Consider the following 11,214-nt stretch of genomic DNA (forward strand, 5'->3'; position numbering starts at 1 on the left):
AAGAGCATTAAACAATATCAGTTGCAAATAATTTATGTTATATATATATATTATACAATGGTGCTTGGTGTTGTTTACTTCATACAATGCAATCATGATATATGTACATACATATGTAGCATAGTTAAAATTTTAAGATATATCGAAATGTTAAAATTATTAAGTGTATTGTTTATATGTATGTATGTTGAACTTTTGCTATTTATCATTATAAAATATATGCTGGAATGCTATACTTTTAATGATCTTTCAAGCTGCATTATTTTCAATCTACTAAATTTTTAATTATCCTTTTCTAATATGATTCTTATCGATTATTCTATAGACATATTGTATAACAGCTTGAATAACCAACGAGGAATGTCATTTTACTTAATCTATACTTTCAGAAATAAATTAATCTCATTTAATATATAAATTAAAATATTGGCTGTTATAAAAAATCAGAAAGGATCATAAATAAACCATTGTCCACAATAAACACGACCTTTTTTTGTTTTGCTAGTGTGTTCGATGAATGTTTACCCCGCCTCCCCTCAACCAATTTTATTTTTTTCTTGAAAATCTAGTTGTCTTCAAACTTTGCACATGCTACCCGCCGACTTTGATTACAAACAACAGGAGTAAATCAATGAGACAAAAATGAATTTGTTGACTTCCAGAAAATATAGTTAGTAATTAGTCTGTATTAATTTATAATTAATTTCAGCAAATCTTAAAAATGTAGAAAAACGAGGTTAGTATATTTTTAATGATATACCTACCCATAATTTACCAAAAATATAAGGATAGAAATAAGGATTTATCATATCCGGTTTATATTTTTGAATTAACTATTGTTTTAATTAAAAATAATACATACATAGTCTTAATAGAGATATTCTAACTTTTCTCGACTAGTGCTTTCATCGTTGCTCAGGTTTATATAATTAAATTAATATGGAGTTTTAAATTAAAAATCATTAAAATTAATTTCATACATATTCAAATGTCTCGCAACTTAACTTCTCGGCATAAATTTTTTCTTGATAATTTAAAATAAAAATTTATGCAGCATCTACATATGTATAATCATATTTCTAAATGAATTCAATGATATATTACATAACTTTTATACAGATATAGATATTAATTATGCTCAAAAATTAACTTAATTGACAATTTTTAATTGAATACTGCTATTAAATTATATATATACATATATTTAAGAGCAAAACACCTCTGAATTTATACCAAAATATTTTTTTATATTTAACACGCATATGTATTTGACAATGATATTTCGCTGATGGCAGAGCTGCCAATAAAGTTTTACAAGTAAAATTCAATGTCATCAAAAACACAACCTCCATTATAGTTATAGGACGAGATAGATAAATATAATATTAATGAAATCATTTCAGTTTATATGTCCAAAATCACTACTGTCATTATTCATATTGAATAAAAGATAAGATGTAAACATATTACGTACATATACATATATAAACTGTTTAATGCCTTGTCAACTGGTTCTTCCGAGGCGATTGCAATTTCAGATCAAAAGATAAACTGTAATGAGACATCTTAGCGGTTCCATACACATTAATCAATAGCTTTTCATCATTTGAAGCCAAATCTCAGAGTATGTTGGGCAATTTATGTTTGAAACAGACTCTATAAATACACGTATTAAACTGATTATAATACAATGTGAATGAAAATCCTAATATACGTACATAGATATCTCAAGATATTATTATCACAATTTCAATATTAAACTTTCTGCTTATCACTGCAGAATCATTATAAATCTAATTTAGTAAACGTGATTAAACAAAACCACACAAAAACCACTATTTCTAGACTGTAAAGATGGTAAGTACAATGAGTGCTATTTCACGAAAAAAAATTACACAATCAATTGATTTAATAACATTACTACTCTAATGGTAATAGAAAGTGCTCTCAAAGTCATTTGACTATTAAACTACATGATAAATATATTTTAATTATAATAATATACAAAAACAATATTTATTACGATTATTGTGAACTAGGTGATTCTCATTTAAATATATTTAAATTATAATAATATACAAAAACAATATTTATTACGATTATTGTGAATTAGGTGATTCTCATTTAACTGAGTTTTAAATGGCTTGATTAAATAGAATAACGTATAAAAAAGTGTATATTGAAAAAAATTACACATGCAACGACATAAAATAAATGTTTTCCCTCAGAACATATGTACACTCAGACTAACACTCAATCGAAGGTCAACAATTATTCATGAATTATTAATTTAATCGTTAAGCAGTGAGACTATATAATACACTTTATGTTAAAGTTTATTTATCATGCACTTTAGTTTGATATAATATCGTATAGCATCAAACATTAAAATAACTAGCTAACTGTAAATAAATAAAAAAAAATTAGGATTATAAATCTGAAAACATAATGAATTTTTATACACACATTTATATGAATATACATGTAGTATATAAAATAAATTTGGTCGCTTTGCTAGAATAAAATTTACAAATAGTCACATATAAAAGATTTAAAGTAATTTTATTACATGTAAACGTGGAATAAAATTTACAAATGGCCACAATTTTAAGTTTTAAAGTAATCTTATTACACGTAAACAATTTTTTACACTAAAATACTTGGTCTCAGTGCTATTTTTCTTTTTATACATTAAAAAATCGTTAACAATTTCATTGAATAAACTTTTTTCTTAACACTAAATGTACATTAACAATGTCAATTTCGAAAAATGTGATTTTGTAAGTGCAAAGACGTTTCAAATATCTGCATAACTATTCCGCATGCTCAAGTTTTTTCGAAGATAAATTATTATCATTAGAATGTATTCCAATTGATTTTTTACATGATAGGCAAATGCTCTCGTCTCCCAATATAGGATTCTTTATGAGAGACATATCAGCTTCTAGTGAATGCTTCACTTTGGTAAGACTAAATTTAGTCAAAAAGAAAGTAGCTAGAACACAAAATATTTTGCAAAGCAGAGGGCAAAGTATTCCTTGATGAAAGCATGAAGCCACTCTATACCACTGTCCATCGAATGGATCTTTGATAGCGGGGCATAACATATGGTTGAGATTCACCTGAGCGGGCTGAAATCAAACGAATACTTTTATAATACAATACATTTATATATGTATAATCGGTCTCCGTCACGGGCCCGAATGTGAAACGCCCGAAAACGCAAATATCGGAAGGCAAAGATCGAAAATCGAAAGATCTTAAGTCGAAAGATCAAAAAAAAAAGGGTGCATGGTAAACGGTACATACTCACTTAATTTGCGCGAGCAGGATACAACAGGAACAAGAGGAACAGGCTTTTCCTCCCGTATTAATGTGCGCGCGTAGAATACGGGAGGAAAAGCCTGTTCCTGCTCGCGCAAATTAAGTGAGTATATACCGTTTACCATGCACCCTTTTTTTTATCTTTCGACTTAAGATCTTTGCCTTCCGATATTTGCGTTTTCGGGCGTTTCACATTCGGGCCCGTGACGGAGACCCATGTATAATATACAAAAATAATTAAACTATCCCTTACAATAGCAAATCCTTGAAGAACAATAAAATGATATAACAAATTGATACTGTAGCTAAAAATCTCCCACGAAAAATCAGTAAGTGGAGCTACATTATAAACTCCTGAAAACAAAAAAACAAAAATCGTAAACATATTTGAAAACATTAAAACGTTAAATAGAAATAATTAAAAAAAATTACCACCAAGACGAAGTAAGTAATACGGTATAACTAACATCATACCATGTTGAATCCAGTATAAAGCCGCTTCCGCACCTATCTAATAATACGTAAAACAAGATTTTATGAAAATGGTATCATGATATGTATGTAAGCATATTTCAATTCATAAACAGTAAAAATGTTGTGATAATTTACCAATCTAGAATCAGTCTCTGGAAACATAAAGGCTAAAAGAGGTCCATTGAACAAATTTATATGTACACGAAATAAAGCAGTAGCGAGTTTACTCGGAGGAGCAGCTAAAAGAAATATCTGAAAATAAAAATCAAGAAACATGTAATAAATCTTTTGAAAATAAATAATAATTCATAATTTCATATGATATTAAAATATATAAAATTGTGCAAATTAAATATTAAATGTATAATCAATTGAAAAATTAAAATATACATTACTTGGATTGCTGTAGTAACATGGCAAGGATTCAACACATAAATAACAGTCCGAGATGAAAATTTGAAACCAATTTCCATCCCCCATAGTAAAGTCATTATCACCAATAATAACCGCTTTCCGACTCGATCTTTACGAACGAAGGGTTGAACTTCTGGTATACGTAAATATTTGTACGATTTTATCTAAAAATATAAAATATATAAATTATTATATACAAAATAAATTACTCGAACGTAATTGATCTTAATTAAATATTGATCTTACAGCCAAGGCGAGGCATATACTGACTACAATTATGGTTTCTGTTATTTGACGTGTTGGAGTCAAAAAATATGCACATTCTGGTCCTACGTTCCGAGGAACTGATCTATTGACCCCACCATACGCCCATTCAAACATTGCGATGGATCTGAAAAATAAATAAAATGTCAAAGTAGAATATACCAGTTTCAATTTGAAACTGTTAAGCAGAAAAGGAATCTAAATTGGAGTGCTATTTCTTAAGTCGATTAAATCTAACACGGTTAGAGAGCTAGTGTTTATTCTGCTAAATTCAAGTTGACTGTAAGCTGAAAGTGCCATACCTTCTGGTCATTACAGAATAACGATTTGCATTATTTATCATGCTTAAAATAAGTAGAACTATGTATAACCAATGAATAATTCATTGTTGCGTTAGCAAGTCTTGCAAAAACAATGGAATACGTTATTTTTTAACGATATGCATAATCCTGGTCGACACTACTATGAGAATAAAAGAAAAACAAAAACGCAATATGAGAAAAGTTAAGATAAAGAAGATTAGAACACGGGTTGGTAGAAAAAAAATCTGTATAGAACGTGTTTCATATTAAAAATCGCCGTTCTTTTATTATTAGGAGACATTCTTAAGATTGGAGATTGAATAATGGTTTGTTATCTTGTTGTGATTGCAGTTCTCATTTGGGATCTACTTGTAGATTCTAAAGTAGACATTATAACTAAATTGAACAGACAAATAAATTGTTCTATAAAAATGACACGATTTTATACAAAATACATTTTTAAATAAGTATATGGAATTGAAATGACTTTTTTTCTACTTTTTATAGCATATCAATGTTTATAGCAAAGTAATGTGTCAAACCTTTGACACCTATCAGATAAAAATGTAATTTGAAAAAAATTGTACAACTTAAGAATAAATAATCAGTCCAAGCAAATTAGTCCAAGTTGATTTTAATTTATTTGTTGGTGATGATTACGTATTTATATTAATAAATATTATAATTTTTTTTTTCACTATTAATTATTCTTTATAAAAAATATTCCAATCAAAGAACAAATATTTAATTTTTAAAACATAAATTATTCATTTTCCAAAAATATACTTACTGAATTTTTTTGACACAATGAGTGAAACCCTATCTATATTCCACATTTCACAGTCATTCAACAATTAACCGTTAAATGGATACAACATAATTGCTCAATAATTTCTGATTACATATTTTCTTAGAATTGGCAATCAACTTTAGTTTGATGAGCAAAACCTTTAGAATACACTAATTTTTAAAATTTGTATACAAAGCTACCAAATAAATATATTATGAAGGCCTACAAAAGCGAATAAAAAAATACGGCCTTGCCTCGCAAAACCTACAAATATATATTTCCAATCATAAAAAAATAATAAATAGATATCTGGATCGGAAAGGATTCATCAACAGCAAACAGGCATGTGAATAGAATCGCAAATCTGAGTAAGGGTATTATGAAACCATTTGGGAAAAGGGTCACTTGACGTCTAACCTGAAAGGAGGAAAAGCGCTGAAAAAAATGCGTAATAATATCCTGGAAGGGTGGAGGCGGCTGGCGAAGAGGCCGTCAGAGTGAGGAGTCGTCAGGGCCGCATCGGTTCGGGACGACCGAGAGACCGGGAAACCGGGAGACCGAGAGACCGAGAGACCGAGAAACCGAGAAACCGAGAAACCGAGACACCGACAGAGACCGAGCACCGAAAGGAACCGGGAACAGGAGTGCCACTCGAGCCGCGACCGACACACGACCGCACGCGCGACGGCCCGCAACTTACTAATCCACTTTGCGTTTGCGGCCACCGCCCCCCCACCACACACTCTGACGTCGCCAATAATCGATCCCCTAAATTTATTATGATTACCACTCAAATTAAACACGCCGCTTTCTACATTCACCTTTCCGATCTTCACGCCGTGTTTATGACGGGTGGTAAATATTTGATAAGCTTCGATCTGACATCCGACCACTTTTTACATACCTCTTCTTAGAACTTTCACTTACGATTATTCTATTACGGACTTTCGAAAAATTAAAAAAAAAACTCACCCCAAAGTGGAGCACAAAGCGATAGTTGCACTATGCAAATTTAGTTATTTGTCCAATATTGAGAACTAGTGTTGTGACCATTGGTTTCGGAAATGAATTGATACACGAATTAAAATAAAGTTGTAGGAAGTGTTGACCATATCCCAGCCTAACGAAACACTGTTGTATTTGTTTGAATAATTTATTTTTATTATTTAGTTTGGGTATACAAGTGTATAAATATGTTGTTGAAGCGGGTATGTTCTGAAAGTTCTCTAAGTGACTGGAATCGGCTGAGTTCTGGAGCGGTTCTTCCATGTTGTTGTTGCAGGTTGAGTGTCTGGCTCTGTTGCTGGTCGGCTGCTTCTAGCTGACTGGTTGTTGGTATAGCATGGTCTGCTGCTGGCTGTTGACTGACTATTGAGCCCGCTGTGCGGGTTTATATAGTAGTCCGCTGTATGCGGTTCGTGTGCAAGAGATGCGAGGAATGTGGTTCGTTCCGTTTGATTTGTTAGGGTGGAATATTCTCGAATATGTGGCGTCGTTCCACTCGATTTAGTTTTTATCGCCCTTTGTTCCAGTGAGTCTGGATGTTTGTTCAATGGGTTACAATATTGTTGTTGTTTGTACAGCTGCACTTTAATGGATGCAGGTGCTCTTCGACTTCGCGTCGTTCCGCTTGATTTGTTGGGGTGGAAGTTTCTCGACTCGAGATGACGATGTGGCGGCTCGCTTATACGACATGGTCGAGTTTGGTTGCCTTCCTGCGAGTGGGGACCAACCCGGCTGGGTTCGGAGAGCCGCTACTCACTCCGTCTTCAGCTGTCATATAATAAACACGTGCATCAACATGCCAGTCGTCTCATTCGTTCATCCTCCATAACGTCAATGGTTGAGCGTGAGAAATGTATCCTCCGTCGCAATAGATGTTTCGATTGCGGTGACGAGATTCCTACAAAGTTATATGTTTTTAGTACGCGGGACAGATGTGTTGACCGTGTCCCGGTTTAAGAAAACACCGTTTGTGTTTGTAAGAGGATCGTTCATTTTTGTTCAATTGTTACAATGGTTATTGTCTGTACGAAGAGGTTGAGCTTCGGAGAAGTGATCTGGTTGAACTCCAGAAGTTCACTCTGGTGTTGGGAGCTGCTGCGTCGCTTTATATACTTTCTGGCATGTAGCGTGCCGTGTTCACACGCTTTGTCTTCGTTTCCAGGACACGTGTGTTGGGGACACGTGTTGACCTATTTTCGAGGCGCGTGCTTTATAGCTGTGGGGTCAGCGTGCCACGCGTAAACGACTTTTCAGGACATGTGTCGCGGTTGCCTGATGACATCACTGTTGGGTTTCGTTCGTTATACGATCGAGCGATGAACTCTTTCTTTTGGAATGGTCGAAGGGGTCGTTGCCCTTGAGTTGTGCATGCTTGTACAGGATCGATGATGAGATCACTGATTTTTATTCGTAATAGCACAAGTCATGCTAGATTCCTACATGTTATATATAAATATAATGGATGGTAATTTATAGACGCGCGCGCGCACGTAATATTAATGTAAACGGTCGCGAACACTGTGCGTATGAGTCGAAATGTGAGTTTGTGCGTTCGCGGCGCGAGTTCACGCCGTTTTTCGCGCGCGAGTGTAGAGCCCGCTTATAAAGTTGAGTGCGCGCATTACACGCTCGCCGATCCAACCCGTTCGAAATGATGAATGAATGTGTGTGTCTTCGTGGACATGTGTATGTGTCACCCGTCACTAGGCCTGTCGTCGCAAATACCTGTCGTCGCTTGGCCTGACGTCACATAATGCTCCACCCCCCCCCCCCCATTTCCCCGCGTCTCCTCTGTGATTGGCTGTGTCTTCACGGTCCGTCACAAACATACTCACATACATCCCGTCCGTTTTTATATATTGAGAATAATAGAGGAGTGGTCATTGCCAAAGGAACTGCTTTCGAAGAATATATAGGAAGGAATTAAAAGTATAGCACGCTAGTGAAAATTACAGGATTATTCAGCGTGCAATAAACTTAAACAACATGAACCATCTCAACATCGCGAACAAGATCAAACCTAACTCGTCGATAGATAGGTGTGGGGGCATGGCCTCAAAAACGATCAATAAAAAGTTATCCAACATGAAGCTATAAATAATAAATTAGCAATATCCGTCGTTTCATTATTTACTACTTGGTAAAGGTGTAAAAAACTTGATTCTCCACTTAAACTTGGGGGTTTTTGTCATGTACCGGCACCTTTTTTCACGGTATTTTAATGTTTCAAAAGCAATTAGGTGAAGCAATATTCACACGTACATAATGTATTATATCCAACTAGCTTGACCAACATAATCATAATTGATATGTGTAAATGGGGTTCGGTGATTATTAGTCATATGTAAACCAGTCACAGGACAACCGGTCACTCTAGATCGGTCACATGTGATCACCCGTCACACTAAAACTGGTCACTCGTCACCCGTCACGAGAAAACTGGTCACACCCAAAAATTTAAAATTGGTCGAATTTTTAGGTGTGACCCGTTTTTTCGTGACCAATTTTAGGGTGTGACCAGTTTTAGTGTGACGGGTGATCACGTGTGACCGATCTAGAGCGACCGGTTCACATTTGACTAGTAATCACCGAACCCCATTTACACATATCAATTATGATTATGTTGGTCAAACTGAGAATAAATATATTCAGTTGGAAAAACTGACTGTCAAACTAAGCATTTGACGTTAACCGGCCGGTCATAAACAATTCTTCGGCATGCCGTCTCTTAATAGTCAAGATCTCTGCGATGAGGAGTATATAATAATGAAGGCCAAAGAAGCTCAAGCTGGCGATCCGTATACCGCAAAAGCATGGATGTTAACCGCGAAGACACTTTATCCTACTAACTTTACCGTGCAGTTCGAGGCATATCTCATGGAGAAAGCGGCTGGACACGTTCAAGAGGCTGCAGACTGCTTTAGCGTGCTGATTAATTCACCTCAAATACCCAACCAACTATGGCCAGAAATTGAAGCCATTACTACATCACTCAAAGACTCCAATTCCAACTTTCTGTCAGAAATGTTCGAGAGGATACCAGCCGACGTTCAGCATAAAATGTTACTCTCCAGTGCCGAACACAGTGACGATACAATGGAACACTGTCGTCTTCTACTGCTGCTTTTGCAAAGATTTCCTAAAGCTGTCGCCACACACGGTGGTCCCCTCGTAGAAACGTTGTTAAGCGCAGAAAAACACAGTTCTGAAGACTGCTATGCTCGTTTATTAGTTGTAGAAACGTTGCCTTTGTTGGAACTTCCACAGTCGCCTCGATTATTAATCCGATTACTTATAAGGGCCATTGACTTCTACAATACGTATTTGTGTGAAAAAAATGAAAACGATATATCAGACCCGTGGCAGAGACTTTTCAGTGTATTGGAACTCACCGGACGACAATTAGGATGGGATAGCTATTTGATAACATATTCTAACAGCTTAAATAAAGATACATACTTTCAAAAGTTGTTATCGCTTCGAAACGCTGAAGATTGTAGACAACTTATATATTGTGGAGCGATACACTTACTTCGTGCATTACACGAGCATAATGCTAAAAGGGGGAATCAAATATTACTGGAAGCATTTACTGATCCCGATAAACCTGTTTCGAAGAGGCATAAAGGAGACATTGAAATTACTGGTGCTGCTGCCAACGTGTTTCTGGTAGCTGCCAACTGTTGGGAGTTGTTGCATTCAAATGAAATTTTGAAAAGGGAATTTACTAAACTGGCAATTATATTACACAGTAAACCATGGATTGGAACATTTCTAGAAGAAATATCTTTGTATAAAGGAAATTTTGAGGAAGCAATGCCTCCCCAAGGCGATTCTACGCTCGCAGCCCGACTCATGAGAGCTTCAATTAGTTTCTTCAGAGCTCAGTATTCGATTTGCTTAGAAAGGGCGTTGACTGCATTTTCACAATTACCAATGGTCGAAGGACAGTTGGAAACTTCTCTAATAGTCGGAGGGTCGCACAGACATGTGCATTTTTTGCCATTGACAAAATCAGCCGCCGTACACTATTGTACGAAACTTATTCTACATTCGATGAAAGCAGTTGGGAACATAACTGATCTAGCAGCCGGTAATATGATAGTGCTTTTACAACTAGATTGGCCTCAGGAACAAACTCTTTTCGTTAGACTTTTAGATGCTATTCGACAACATGGAGTGTTTCGTTATTCGTTGTTTCAATCATACATTATTAATATTGATATTTTGGAAGAATTGATGTACTTGTCGAGTGAACAGGCAGGAAGCATAGTTCTGGACATTCTGCCGAATACCCAACAACATTTAGGACAACGGAGAATTGGAACTCGTGGAGCAGACAAAGGCGTTAAAGAAGATATAAAGCATGCTATGCGGGCGCAGGTTGCCAGATGCAATGAGCCCATCATAAATCTTGTAACACAATTCATTACACAAGAAAGAGCTCATCTCTTCAAAAGCTTCAGCTCTGCTCATTTGGAGAGACCTTGATCATTATATTTTTCGGTTCCTAAAATATTTCATCAAATGTTATATTAACGTATTTCGTGTAATTCGTTTTTAAATTTGTACATATAAACATAGAAATGTTACAAAATCAAAATATTTTATTTTCCTTCACATATTATTGTTGCCATTCAA

General features: G+C 34.9%; 2 protein-coding genes across 2 annotated transcripts; one reads left to right on the forward strand and one right to left on the reverse strand.

Annotated features, from left to right (window-relative positions):
- Nucleotides 1–2,319: 2,319 nt before the first annotated feature.
- LOC143915606 (transmembrane protein 164) lies at nt 2,320–6,263 on the reverse strand. The gene is made up of 7 exons (XM_077436314.1): nt 5,986–6,263; nt 4,459–4,603; nt 4,194–4,376; nt 3,934–4,050; nt 3,757–3,835; nt 3,578–3,678; nt 2,320–3,131 (listed from the first exon to the last, which is right to left on the reverse strand). Exons 2-7 carry the CDS (start codon nt 4,591–4,593, stop codon nt 2,814–2,816), a joined length of 933 nt encoding a protein of 310 aa, XP_077292440.1. The 5' UTR covers nt 4,594–4,603; nt 5,986–6,263; the 3' UTR covers nt 2,320–2,813.
- A 2,835-nt stretch (nt 6,264–9,098) lies between these two features.
- IntS10 (integrator complex subunit 10) lies at nt 9,099–11,166 on the forward strand. Its single transcript, XM_077436330.1, has one exon. It carries the CDS (start codon nt 9,292–9,294, stop codon nt 11,062–11,064), a length of 1,773 nt encoding a protein of 590 aa, XP_077292456.1. The 5' UTR covers nt 9,099–9,291; the 3' UTR covers nt 11,065–11,166.
- Nucleotides 11,167–11,214: the final 48 nt, after the last annotated feature.

This window comes from Arctopsyche grandis, chromosome 8, assembly GCF_051622035.1.
Source record: "Arctopsyche grandis isolate Sample6627 chromosome 8, ASM5162203v2, whole genome shotgun sequence".
NCBI lineage: Eukaryota > Metazoa > Arthropoda > Insecta > Trichoptera > Hydropsychidae > Arctopsyche > Arctopsyche grandis.

Bases quoted from the DNA above. Each gene is read 5' to 3' on its own strand.
- LOC143915606 (XM_077436314.1), bottom strand. From the start codon at position 4,593: ATGTTTGAATGGGCGTATGGTGGGGTCAATAGATCAGTTCCTCGGAAC. The intron at 4,051-4,193 runs GTAATGTATATT...TTTTATTTTCAG, and splicing joins ATGTTACTACAGCAATCCAA to ATATTTCTTTTAGCTGCTCC. The intron at 3,836-3,933 runs GTAAATTATCAC...ACGTATTATTAG, and splicing joins CAGAGACTGATTCTAGATTG to ATAGGTGCGGAAGCGGCTTT.
- IntS10 (XM_077436330.1), top strand. From the start codon at position 9,292: ATGCCGTCTCTTAATAGTCAAGATCTCTGCGATGAGGAGTATATAATA.